We start from the raw sequence: 13,993 nt of genomic DNA, 5'->3' as shown, positions 1-13,993 counted from the left end.
CCACTTATAAGATTTAATATCACAATTCTATTTAAGCTACAACTCATTGACTAAGAAGAGAAAAGGTTGCATGAAACATTTATAGGGAGACATACCTTCATCATACGTTTCACCTAAACTGATCATTATGCAGTGGGTTCTAGAGGGTCCTAATGCATGATTAAGAATTAGTTAGTCTTAAATTTCCATAATTTATGGTTTGATTTAGAAGAATATCGTCACTGCACCAATTATGGTCCTGGTGGACCAAACCAAACCTACCCAATCTTCGTAGGAGATTATACAGTGTGCCCGAATGACCTGTCTGCTGCTGCTGTCAACTTCTTATATATTAATTGATATCTTCACCAGCAACCCCATGCTGCTCTGCTCAAATGCTTGCCTATAAATGTTATAAATAAAAGTCACCTGAGTTGGTTTTGTAAAAAGACCAAAAGGGCAAAACTAGAACGAAATGGATGCACCATACGCTGTGTGCTATGTTCATGCACTGCACGTTCAATGTATACTAGCTAGCTAAGGCCAATGATTTTCGGTTTCTTCTTTCGCACTCTCAGTTTCTTCGCTTCCGGTTTTTATGGATAGTGTTATTCACACTCTATTTTTACTTCTCACACACCCTTGTTAATTATTGGTCACTGATCTTCTTCAATTCATTCGATTAGATGACATAAAATTAAGGAAGGTTTGAGAAGTAAAAATGAGTGTGTGGATAGCACTAGCCGCTTTATGTTTTTCATATCATCTTGTTTTTGTCTTTTGATTCTCTTTTAATTTATTTAATTCCAAAACTAGAAACAAAGGAATGAATGCAAAACAGGTAAACAGGAGTGTGAAAATTATGATCACGTGATAGTGGTTTCCTAATGACAACACCAAAAGCTTTGATGGTAAAGAATTTACTCTTGTCCTCATGATGATGAGAGATCGACTTTCATTCGGTTTCACGCTTAAATATAAGGAGGACTTGGTTCTAGTGTGCCTTCACATTAAAGAAGAAGGACTCGCGTTGCTTTAGACATGATAGTCACTCTAATGTATGGTATACCATTTACCCTCACATTTTGATGACAGTTCAACTCTTGTTTAATTTCACACGTTACTCTCACATTTGGTCGACTTATCAACTCTCGTTTAGTTTCACACAACTAGAAGTACTCGATGCTAGACCAAGCATTCACATCAAAAGTTCGACTAGTCTTGCTGCGGACGGATTAATTACATCAGTTCTTAATAAGTGCATGAAATTAAGTTTGTAAACTCACAAGTCCCATGATGCTTCTTGTCCCTGCAACACAAAGCAAAGGCAGCCGACAGAATGGTACTACATTGTTAAATATTGTTGTTGCTATTAGCCTATTACTTTTGGCTAATAATTAATTAAGGATGTGGGATTAAAGGTTAGGTTTAATTGGATTAATAAGCTCCGTAATGATAGGATAGTCGGAAGATAATTCCTGTATTAAAAAAATAAAATTAAATCATGTGATAAAGTCTGTTAGGATATAGGCCCAAAATTAAAAATTTTGTCAACTCTCTATTAATTGTTAGCTCGTGAGCCTCACATATGAGGCTAAAAATGTAAAGTTTCTTCCACTCTCCATTTTATTCTCATATATTTAGCTTACGTGCTAACAATTAACGGAGAGTTGAGAAAATTTTTAATTTTGAACCTAAACCCTAATAAACTTCACCACATGACTTTAAATCTTAAATTTTTTACCATATGAACTATCTTCCAACACCCTTATCATCGCAAAGACAAATAAAATGAGAAACAATTATTATATGGCTTTATAGTGAAACATTGGAAGCGTAGCGATGCAACAAGCATCATGGTTTGAACGAGACATTGCCAAACAAACAAATGTGGTATACCTACACGCTTGCTCCCCACAAATCAATATGTCTGCCCACCGGTGACGAATTAGATAAGGTTAATTACTACAAAAAATCATGAAGGTTTAATTAATCAACTAATTAATCAAGTTAATTACCTGTCTTATTTTTATCGTTTCGCAGTTTGAAAATGCTTCTCTAAAAAGCTTTTTTGTTGTTCATAAACATTTTGTGGGAAATACTTTTTGGAAAAAAAAAAAAGTACGTTGAAGTGTTTCTTAAAAAATTGTCAAAAAATGCTTTTCGCTATCCGACAACAGTTCTACTCATTTTAAAAACACTTTTAAAGAGTTAGTTCTAATTGTAGTGTATTAGTGGGATTAGAGAATTTCTATCGAGTTGTGCCTTATCGCTCTACGCAAGAAAATAGTAGCTTGAAAAATTGAAGCCGATTATCGAGCGTTGATGTGTTATCTTGCTCACCTAAACTATACTAACTCACCATTTCAAATTTCAATAATTTTCTCTCTTTTTCAAAACAAAATAAAATCAAGTAACCTCCCCCACTAGTGACAAAATGGATAAAAAGAAAAACATTCCAAAATGCACCCAACAAAAAACATTGCATATGACCTTTAATTAATATTGACACTCGAGAAATTAAATTTCTTTTTCTTGGGGCCATGCATGCACCTTGAATAAGACTTAGTTGTGTCGACCATTTTATTTTGTGGACCAATTAGAATTTTTGTTATGAATTCACACCAATCTTTTGTTCACTTGTTCGTATATTGCTAAGTTGGGGCATTTTGTTTTTCTTCAAATTGTCTTTGAATTTAATCAGAAATATGCTTAATTCATGCGATATAGGGTTAAAACTGTATACGATAGATATTTTTTTACTGACTTTCGCAAAAAAAAAAAATCTTGTTAACTTAGAGTTACTCTTTTCATGAGATATAAATAGGTTTCTGAATAAAATTATTTGCTCCTATGACTTATCTAATGACAAGTAAGCAGAAAATAAAGGGAGGGAAATAGTTGAAAATATGAGATGAATATTCATGACGTTTAGTTGTCATCATACTTAATATGTCATAGGAGCAAATAATTCAACACCCAATGAAAGGTTAATAATGTTAACGCGGTGGAAGATGGATGGACTTTCATAGAACGAGAATATTGACATTATGTTGTATTATGTACGTGTTTCATTTCGAGTTAAATACGGGGGTTACAAACTTTAAACAAAACTAAGAAACAGCATCAGAACAAACAAAACGAGTCTTAAAGATCCCTGAACAATCATCCATCAACACTATCCGAATCAACATATGGGGATCATGAAAACTGCAAACCCCAGATTCATATTATAGCTCAAGCTAGTCAGATAATCAGCAACAAAAATATTTCCTCTAAAAATATGAATCATTTGTTATATTTTGCTTAATCAAGTTGACAGTGAAAATATTTGCACCGGATTTCTCAATAGCGGTGTATTTGTGTTATGAAAATTGGTCCAATTAAAAACGGAGGCAGATTGTCTGCCCTTCTGTTATGGTGCTCTCCCCATGTCCTCCTATTTGTGCGGTCACGATTAAGCCACGTTAACATTTTATATTCATATTGCTTTTTGTTTATCTCTATAAAAAAAATTAATATAAAATATTAACGTGATTTAATCGTGATCATACAAAATAGAAGAACATGAAAATAGCACCATATTAGGCCAGACAATCTGCCTCTATTAAAAACAACTGTCCCGAACGCCGATTAGACGGCGCCAACAGAAACGAAAAGCCACGTGGGGAGCTTCTAGTGCTTTCGTTTATTTCCGGCGAGTGGTTGTAAGTCGTTTTGCAAAGACAAATGGTCACACAACAATCAAATCCAATCCAGGTAGTCCAGGCTGGAAAGGGCTCCTCTAAGATCCCTTCCACCAAGTCGTCTTCATTAAATAATTTAAATCTTTAAAATTTAATTTAACAACTAAAATTATTATAATTTTTAAAATAAATTCTTATTTATAATTATTAAATTAAATTTCAAAAATCTGAATTAATTAATAAAAAAGATTTCGTAAAATGAATCCAAATAAAATCCCCTTCCGTCCAGGCTTTTGAATGAGAACGTGGTGACAGCCTTTGCCAAGCTGTGCTGTGACCCCACTTGACACACTTGTGGGATCCACTTCATTTCCCTTTTCTTGGTCCTTTGCGTTATATCCTTTTCCCCATCCTTTTTTGTCCTTTTCATATCACTTTCTAAGCCTTGACTCTTGAGTCAATCGCCAACTCAACTCCAATTATCACAATGTTAATCCAAATTGTATAATCATTTGTTTGATTTTTTTTGGAAAAATCATTTGTTTGATTAATAAAGTGTGTAAAATATCGATACTGGTAAAAACATCAATATGCAACTTATAAAAATATCCATAGATATATTAATATCAATATTGGTTGACTATTGACAATGACAATAGAATGAGTATATTAACTAATTTAGATTTAGTTCAAATTAGAAAAACATTTAAAAAAAAATTCAAAAGCTCGAAATTTGCAATAAGTTGCGACAAAATTTTTGTAGTAATAAATAAATATCGTCAACATTCATTTATTTTCTTCTATTTCGCTGATATAAGGTGAAATTCACATTTCACCCCCCCTTTTCATGTGGATCCTTGTTTTTTTTAATATACTTAAATTATGACTTTTCTAAGTTTACTAAAATGTTAGATTATTTTGACTTATAATTTTATATACGTTTATTAACACGTAGGAAACATTAATCACACCCTGTTCTTTCATTCTTTTTTCGGATTCACAACTTCTCTATTCAAAGAAATGTCATTTTTCCTGATTCATACAAATTACAATCTAATATACATACAAAAATAACTCGTTAAAATCACAAACGCTTTTAGGACGCAAAATAGTCCACCAATTGTAGTAGAAAATATAATTAAATGAAAAAATGACAAAAAAATACAATCTCACCTGGCGACAATAAAATACAGAGAATATCCACTCCACAATAAAAACATAAAGAAAAAATGGAAACAAAAAGGTGAAACGCTAAAAATGGTAACATGCAAGCAAATATAATCCAAACAACACAACCTCCATTCTTCAGTCCCCTCACTCCAAAAAGCTGTCTCCTCCTCCTCCTCCTCCACTCCCACTTCTCAAAAACTCAATGGATCCATGCCCCTTCGTACGTCTCAATGTCGACTCTCTGGCTCTCAAGCTCCCCCACGCCACCAGACCCGCCGGTCCCGGAGTCCACTCCTCCACCACCCCCTGCTTCTGCCAACTGAAGATCAAAAACTTCCCTCCTCAAACCGCCCTTCTCAACCTCTCCACTTCTGCTGGCGACTCCCCGCCCGACTCCTCCACCTCGGCTCCCGGCTTCCACGTGGACCCCACCCTGCTCCGGAGGCTTGCTGGGAAGCCCGTCGCGCTTCGGGTCTCAGTTTATACTGGTCGGATGGGCCAGACATGCGGCGTCACCAGTGGGAAGCTGCTAGGCCGAGTCCAACTCAGCATTGACCTGGACTCGGCTAGGGCTCACTCGATCGTGATCCACAGCGGGTGGGTGAAGTTAGGGAAGGACCGCGACAAGCCCTCCGCCAGGCTGCACTTGACGGTCCGAGCTGAACGAGACCCCCGGTTCGTTTTCCAGTTCGGAGGTGAGCCGGAGTGCAGCCCCGTGGTTTTCCAGATTCAGGGGCGGGACATACGACAGCCCGTTTTTAGCTGCAAGTTCAGTGCGGACCGTAACTCGAGAAACCGGTGAGTTTTCCTTTACATGCGGTCCTGGCGCACTATAGTCCAGAAGATTTGACTTTAGCTAACGTGTGCCTGAAGTGGTGGTTAACTTGAATGTGTAAATTATTAACTTTTTTCTTTTTCTAGTGTTTGTTTTTTTGTATGAGTTACATTTTGGATAATGTTATTCATAATTTTTTTTTATTTCTTATACATCTTTATTAATTTTTTTTATTAATGATCATCTTCGATTCATTTGATATAATTAAAATTTAAAAGAAATGTAAGAAAAATTTTAAAAATATATATAAAAAATAAAAATGGTTAACACTACTCTACTTTTGGAATATTACGTTTCTTGTTCATGCTAGGCTTGCTAGTTAGTGCCTCCCCATGTGCTTTCTTTGATGAATTGCTTCATGAATTCCGGGACTGGCTAAGATACATTAAAGTACTCAATACATCATCCATTGACGGTCAGATGTGGTCATTAAATGTCGTTACAACATATATGACCGTTAGTCATTGGTTGTTTGGTTTCAAAAAGATCAATCTTGAAAGTAATTTTCTAGGAATGATAAGAAGTTTGAACAATTAGTGGTAGTTGCATTGCATCTCTAGTCAAACAGAAAATGTCAACTACTTCCCTTCCATGTGCAAATATATTTGGTCTCAGATTCTACATGTTCTGTTTAAGATTATATTCCGGTTTGACAACTCCATTCTGTTTAAGATTAATTAAATTAATACGATCGTAATGATTAATTAGTTATTGATTTTGTGTGTAATCTGCAGATCTCTCCAATCAGATTTTACCACCATTAACAGAGGATGGATGAGAACATTATCTGCTGATAGAGAAAGGCCAGGGAGGGAAAGAAAGGGGTGGATGATAACAATTCATGACCTATCCGGCTCGCCCGTGGCGGCCGCTTCCATGATCACTCCCTTTGTACCCTCCCCCGGTACTGACCGTGTGTCCAGGTCAAACCCTGGAGCATGGCTCATCCTCCGACCCCATGGCTTCTCAATTAGCAGCTGGAAGCCATGGGGCCGTCTTGAGGCATGGCGCGAGAGGGGCCTATTGATGGCTTGGGGTACAAGTTTGAGCTTGTAACTGACAACGGGCCTAGCAGCAGCATTACCATTGCCGAAGGCACAATGAGCGTCAAAAAGGGCGGAGAGTTTTGCATCGACAGTAGGTTAAATAGAGATTCGGGTTCGAATTCGAGGTCACCGGTGAAAGGTTTCGTGACGGGTTCAACCGTGGAAGGTGAAGGGAAAGTTAGCAAGCCTGTGGTACAAGTAGGAGTGCAGCATGTTACTTGCATGGCTGATGCTGCTCTTTTCGTCGCACTTTCTGCCGCCATTGATCTCAGCATGGACGCTTGCCGGCTGTTTTCGCATAAACTCCGAAAGGAGCTCTGCCATGATGAACAGAATTGCTTCTCCTAATTTAAACTGGTTTAAATCCTTAATTTTCTTACTAATTTATCCTCTCTGCCGCTGTGACAACCAATTAGTTTTTGCTCAGTTTGTGAGGAATTGTTGGTTTGAGCACTCGATATGTATAATTTTTTTATCTTTAATTTCCTTTTTTCTCCACATTCTTTGAGTTTGATTTTTCTGATTTGATTGTGCCCCTGGTTTTGGCGTTGGTTACACCTTGTAATATTACATCATTTATTCTATCATCTATATACAACAAATTTACAAATTGCTACCTGTGAGTCTTCCCAGCTTCTAAAATAGTGGATTGTAATGGGCGAATCCTTGGGCTGATCCCTTTTTTAAGGTTATTATTTGATTATCCAATAAGATGGCCACGCAAAAAAACGTATGATCTAAATAAAAAGAAAAATTATTTCGCGTGTCTGTGTTGCTCTCAAGGCATGCAATCCCTATTTCATTTAAAGGAGATTTCATATGTGACTCACATGAATACGAGCAACGTATGCTAAGTTATGATCTATTACAAAGTGTTAATGATTTGATGTACAGGTAATATTGTTTGCAATTATCTTAAAATTGATGGAGTTTTTGTTAAATCCGTTAAACCCGTTGATGTGATTTATTTTCTAAAATTGATTTTTGTTTTTTTATTTTTTATTGTATTAATTGTTCTGATAAGATTTTCCAAAATTGATGTAGTAGCAAATTTGATTTAGTTTCATTTTCGAAATTATAATTATTTACCCAAAAAATAAAAAACCAAACGAAAATGCGGTAAAATTTGTACTTTTTGCGGCGAAATTTGTACGTTAATAAACAGAACAAAATCCAAAATCCCAAAAAAATAATAAAAAAAAAAAGCTCTCTCGGAGTCTCTCCTCCTCCCTCCATCTCGATTTTCAATCCGAAACCAGAAAGCTCTTTCCGATTCCCGTAAAGATCTTTCTGGGTTCATCAATGGCATCAGTCCACCACCTCCTCCTCCTCCTCATCACCCTCCTCGCAATTCCCGCCTCCTTATCATCCCAATCCGTCATCCAAATGCCGAGGAAACGACACCGCTTTGCCGCCTCCGACGACAGCCTCTACTGCGACAGCTGGAGATTCTCTATCGAGACCAACGACGCCGGAACCTGGTCCAACATTCCGTCCAGGTGCGTCCGATTCGTCCAGGACTACATGACTGGCGACCGGTACCCGTCCGACTTGGCGTCCGTCGCGGATTACTCGCTGAGCTTCGCGAAGGGGGTGACAATGGGCGGCGATGGGAAGGACGCGTGGGTGTTCGACATCGACGAGACTTTGCTTTCCAATTTGGCCTACTATCAGGCCCATGGATTCGGGTAAGCTCCAATCGATCACAGCCGTCCGTTACGATTGCTTTGATTTTTTACTGCAAATTAAATTGTTGTGGGGTTGGAAACGAGGAAACGTATGCCTTGTCGGGGTTGCTGTGGCATATTCATGTGATTGATGCGTCGGTGGCAGGTGTGATTAACCAATGACAGGCTGCCACGTAAGGTGGATATGAGAGTGAGCTGTGTGATGCATGCTATGGTGCAGGACCCCCGTAGTATAAATGTATGGGATAATTGGAATTGATGGTGAAAGTTGAATTTGTCAGTGATGGGATCAGACATGATAAAAGAGAAATTGAAAGAAAGTAAATGGAGAAAATGGAAAATTCAATCTTTATTTATAGTCATCTTTATATTAGAAAATGAGTTTAAATATATTCAATGATAGTAGCGTTTGAGGTGTAGACGAGCTTGATGGATGGTAATAACAAAACAATAGATGATCCAACTAGTCATAACCGAAGCTCAATAGCATAAAATCGTATTAGTTAGCTTTATAGTCATGCGTTAAGCATATGAACAAACATGCACAAGAGAGCTTAATATGTCACACAACTACAGGTATATCTTCTTTTGTCATGTAGTAAGTGCTTTGCACACGAGAACTTGAATCATACTTAGGCATGTTAAAACACATGCATAAGAGAGACTTTATTATGAGAGAATATGTCACACGATTGCAGATATAGTCTCTTGTGTCACGTGATAAGTGCAGCTATGTACACAAGAGTTTGAGTCATGCCTAAACATGTGAACAAATATGCACAAGAGTCTTTATTAGGAAAGGATATGTCATACGACTGCGAATATATTCTCTCGTGTTACATGATAAGTGCTTTGTACACGAGAGTTTGAGTCATGTCTAAGCATGTGAACAAACACGCATAAGAGAGCCTTTATTAGGACAAAATATGCCTTATAATTGCAGAGATATCCTCTTACGTTTACAATGTTAAGATCACGTGATAAGTGAGGCTAACGCAAGAAAATACCCGACTACAGAATGGGATTTTCTACTTTTTCGAGGACACATTTCTGTAGGCCTTGTTTTTGGTTGGTTTATTTGTTGGTCATTTGGTCTGTTAACTTGTGACCAATGTCATGTAAAAGACTGATGCTACATATACCCTTTTAGTTCGTGCCAGAGTGAACACTCACCTGTCTCACCTGTAGTTGTAGTCTTGTAGATGTGAGAAGGAGAAATGTTCCCTGGACTTGAATAACTTACGCTAGTAAATGCAGTTTGCTGTGGAAAAAAGAAGGGCTTTGCCGCTTTTCACATTTAAGCGTTTGGTAACATTATTTAGAGAAAAACACTTCAAATCCAATACTAGGAAAAGAAAACCCAACTAACTTGGTAACGAAGGAAAGGCAAGGAGTTTCACAACTAAGATTCAATTAGAGTGACAAGTGGATAGATGAGTCGTATAAAACTTGTTGTCGGGGTGTTTTTTTCTAATTTACTTACGGGGAAAGGAACTTATAGCTGAAGTATGGGTGGATTGCACAATCAGCATATTGTTCATTGCCTTCCAGTCCTCAAGCATCCATTTTATCACTGAGAGTTAACACTGTGAAAACGTATTGCTCGATTTCCCGACAGATACTCTTACCTGGTTTTGGTCTGGTTTTTATGTTCTTCAACCAGAGTTAGTTATCCAGGATTACTAGATTACATCAATGTTTTAGCTGTCTTAATTGATTAAGTGTTTCATAAGATGAAATTTGACAAGGTCTACATTCTTTTGGACACAGATCGGAGACGTTCAATGAAGCATTTTTCGATGAGTGGGTGGATTTGGCTGAGGCACCTGCTCTCCCAGCAAGTTTAAATCTATACAAAGAGCTTGAGCAGTTGGGTTTCAAGATGTTTCTGTTAACTGGGCGGAGCGAACATCAGAGAAACGCCACCGCGAGAAACCTTCTATATGCAGGTTACAACAATTGGGAGAGGCTGCTACTGAGGTACAATGGGGGATAAGTTTCCCTCTTTCCTTTTACTTTTTCCTTCTATTTCTTCGTAACTCTGCAGTAAGGATTGCTGATATGTTTGGTTAACGATACAGAGGACCTTCTGATCAAGGAACACCGGCCACGGTCTACAAATCGCAGAAGAGATCGGACTTGATAAATGAAGGTTATCGAATTCACGGGAGCTCGGGAGATCAATGGAGTGATCTGATAGGTTTTGCTATTGCTCAACGATCGTTTAAACTTCCAAACCCAATGTATTACATTGCCTAGCAAATACCAGCATTCAGATTACATTGTTGTATTGGTTGCCATCGTTCGTTTGCTAATCCGGCATGATTTAGAAGCTTTGTATTCATCTTTTCAAGTGGTATGAAAGTCAGCATGATTTAGAGTTGCATATGCCTTGTTTGATTTGATTGGAAGAGGAGTGTACAGGAACTGTCGCACACGCGTGTGGGGATGATTAGACCAAGTGTGTACACGATTGATCCTAGAATTGCTTGTGCATAACTTAAAGGCCTGTTTATGATTGCTTTTGTAGGAAACAAAAGTGCTTCTTGAAAAAAAAAACACTTGAAAGTTTTCGTTTCTTCATAATTCACTTTTATGATTTATTAAATAAACGTAATTAAAATCGTTTTTTTTACTGTCATAAAACACCTTAAGCCTTTGTTCATATTATCAACATGTCAACATTTTATTGAAAATTCAAATACTTCTTGAAAAAACACTTGAAAGAGTTTCATAAAGAAGTTTATTATTCGGAAAGCGCTTCTACAATCTATAAACACTTTTAAATTTTTCTATTTAAACGTAAGTAAAAGCGTTTTGACGGTTCAGAAAACACTTTGTTTAGGATGGGGATTGTCTGCCCTCCACTTACAATCCCCTTCTCATCCCCTCCTATTTAAGCGGTCACAGTTAAGTCATGTCAACATTTTATGCTTTTTGTCTTATTATCTCTAGGAAAAAATTAATATAAAATGTTGACGTGGCTTAATCGTGACCGCTTAAATAGGAGGGGATGAGAAGGGGATGGTAAGTGGAGGGCAGACAATCTCCATCCCTTTGTTTAAGCGTAAAAAATTTGGACAAGATTGTCTGCCCTCCCACTTCCGGTGCCCTCTAGTGTCATCCTGTTTTGTGTGATCACGGTTAAGTCACGTCAACATTTTATATTGTTTTTTTTATGAAGATAATAAGACAAAAATAAATAGTAATATAAAATGTTGACGTGACTTAATCGTGACCACACAAACAGAAAAGCACCTAGAAGTAGGAAGACAGACAATCATTGTCCCAAAAATTCTTCTCAAACTATTCCCTAGTTGAGTTGGAGTACCTTTTACTTTTAGGTAGAAAAGAATCATGCAAAGTTTCCAAACATCCTTGTTCAACAACCATCGATAAAGACGAATGCTTTTAATTATATGAGCACTGAAATTTTTTTTTTTTTGGAAACTTTATATGAGCAGTTAATTGGGAATGCCAAAACAAGATTTCTAAAGTTGAGAACAAGTCACGTGACACAAGCCGATAAACACATACATCCCAATGTGCCACAAAATACCACATAATTTCCATAAGAATGTCACATGACAAACAGAATCAAACCACTTTTTATATAATCCGCTGATTCTGCTCACGATTCTTCCATTACTGAATTCGATAATTCTTGAGTGTCGAAAATGCGGTCTAGTACAGAAAGTGTCATAAATAATACAATTGGATGATTTTTTTAATTAAAACTTTCAGACATTTATATTATTACACTTAATACACCGAACCGTATTGCTAGAGCATTGAAAAATTTGTAACTGAAATACAAAGCGAATCATATAATCTGCTTTTTTTAAAAGCATTTCTGGATATTATAATTCCAGATGAATAGAGTTAATAATAAAGAAATTAAAATGAGTAGGATTCAGGAAGCTTGAGTCATAATTTGCTATTAATAGTAGATTAAGTTGTACAAAAAGACTGAAATCTCCTGTTTTTATGGAGAAGAAGTAGAAGACGATGTGTAGAGGGACCCACATACCAGAGGCTTGGACCCCGGAATTCTCAGGCAGTTCAACCCGCCGCCCGGAATCAGAGAGCATTCCGGCTCCGGCCGCTGCATGTTCCACCCGGGAATGCAATTCAGGGAGAAATCAAACCCCACATTCCGGTAGAATAACTTCGTACATTCCTGACTGAACCCGGAAAAGAAATTGTAAGCAACGGTCAGATTCACCAGACTTTTCAACGAACACACCAAGTCCGGCAGTACCCCAGACAGATTGTTGTGCGCCAAGTTCAGAACTTCGATGTCTTCCAGGCAAGAAATCGTGTCGGGGAGATGACCCATCAGGGAATTATGGCTCGCGTCGAAAACCTTAATGTCTGTAAAGATCCCGACTCCTTCGGGAATGCAGCCGGTTAACCGGTTGTTAAGGAACAAAACCTCTTTCAGCATCGTCCCCATGAAGCCGAAGCTGGCCGGGAGGTTGCCGCTGAACTGGTTGTTTGCGAAATTGATGACGGAGGCCTGGGAGTTTCCTAAACTTTCGGGGATTGGGCCTTCGAAATTGTTGTTGTTGAGGAAGATGGCGTCGAGTTTCCGGTTGAAGAGCTCGTCCGGGATCGTGCCGGAGAAGCTGTTGAATCGGAGGTCGAGGTAGATGAGGTTCGGAATTTGTAATGTGACCGTTGGGAAGCTGCCGGAGAAGAAGTTGTTGCTGAGGTCGAGTTCTTGGAGGGCGGTGAGGTCTCGGAGACTTTCAGGGATTTGGCCGGAGAATCTATTGCTGTTGAGGTGGAGGAGAAAGAGTTGAGAGAGAAAAGAGAGCTCTTGGACAAGATTGCCCTTGAGATTGGCGTGGTTGAGATCTATGCCTGCAACTTCTTGAGAATCCGGCGAGCAGAAAACCCCTGTGTAAGAACACACATTCGGGCCAACCCATGAGTCTAAAACCTTTGATGGGTCGTCGGAGATGGCGGATTTCCACGCCTGGAGGGCGGTGAAAGCTCTGTCGAGGTCTGAAGGTGAAGGCCCAGATGAGAATGGGGAATTCCCATTTCCATTGATTCCTCCGCCAATCCAAACGCCGCCGCCGCCGCCAACAGGGCCGACATTGACACCAACTCCACCGCCCACATTAAACCCAGCTTCTGTGGGGAGAGCAATCAGTAGGAGAAGTGCTAGAAACCACCATTTCTCCATTTTTCAGTGGAGAAAACACTATAGTGCTTATTTGCTGGGTTTACTTGTAAATTTTGTTCAAATCTGGTTGCAGCAGCATTGAAGAGAGTAGAAACTGGTGGGGTTTATTTGGTCTTGAATTGGAGTAAAGTACGTCGTCACTTCAGATATCACTGTAGTAGACTTCTTAATTAGCTGTTTGTCGTGTTCGTGTCATATTTATTATCTTAATGGATCATTTCATGTCAAACCCGTTATGTTAACGAGATCTTAACATGTGAACCGAGAAGGACCCAATTCGTTAACGGATCGTGTCATGTCAGGTTAACGGATATGCAAGAATCAGTCATGTCTAATGTCTAGATTTGACAAACGATATCTTAATGGATTATTAACGAGTGACACAATAACGACCC

General features: G+C 38.3%; 3 protein-coding genes across 3 annotated transcripts; 2 read left to right on the top strand and 1 right to left on the bottom strand.

The window, feature by feature from the left end:
- Positions 1-4,647: 4,647 nt before the first annotated feature.
- On the top strand, positions 4,648-7,332 carry LOC103943924. The gene is given in 3 exon segments (XM_009354300.3): positions 4,648-5,633; positions 6,405-6,688; positions 6,691-7,332. Coding segments are annotated over 3 exon segments (1,254 nt in total). The 5' UTR covers positions 4,648-5,037; the 3' UTR covers positions 7,065-7,332.
- Positions 7,333-7,759: 427 nt separating this feature from the next.
- LOC125469602 (acid phosphatase 1-like) lies at positions 7,760-10,790 on the top strand. Its single transcript, XM_048567143.1, has 3 exons — positions 7,760-8,404; positions 10,175-10,384; positions 10,486-10,790. Exons 1-3 carry the CDS (start codon positions 8,019-8,021, stop codon positions 10,661-10,663), a joined length of 774 nt encoding a protein of 257 aa, XP_048423100.1. The 5' UTR covers positions 7,760-8,018; the 3' UTR covers positions 10,664-10,790.
- A 1,526-nt stretch (positions 10,791-12,316) lies between these two features.
- On the bottom strand, positions 12,317-13,749 carry LOC103943927 (leucine-rich repeat extensin-like protein 6). Its single transcript, XM_009354302.3, has one exon. It carries the CDS (start codon positions 13,596-13,598, stop codon positions 12,390-12,392), a length of 1,209 nt encoding a protein of 402 aa, XP_009352577.2. The 5' UTR covers positions 13,599-13,749; the 3' UTR covers positions 12,317-12,389.
- Between the last annotated feature and the right edge of the window lie 244 nt (positions 13,750-13,993).

The sequence above is a fragment of a genome, unplaced genomic scaffold, assembly GCF_019419815.1.
Source record: "Pyrus x bretschneideri cultivar Hongxiangsu unplaced genomic scaffold, Pyrus_bretschneideri_v1 Contig44, whole genome shotgun sequence".
NCBI lineage: Eukaryota > Viridiplantae > Streptophyta > Magnoliopsida > Rosales > Rosaceae > Pyrus > Pyrus x bretschneideri.
This window is presented reverse-complemented; position numbering and strand designations above follow the sequence as displayed.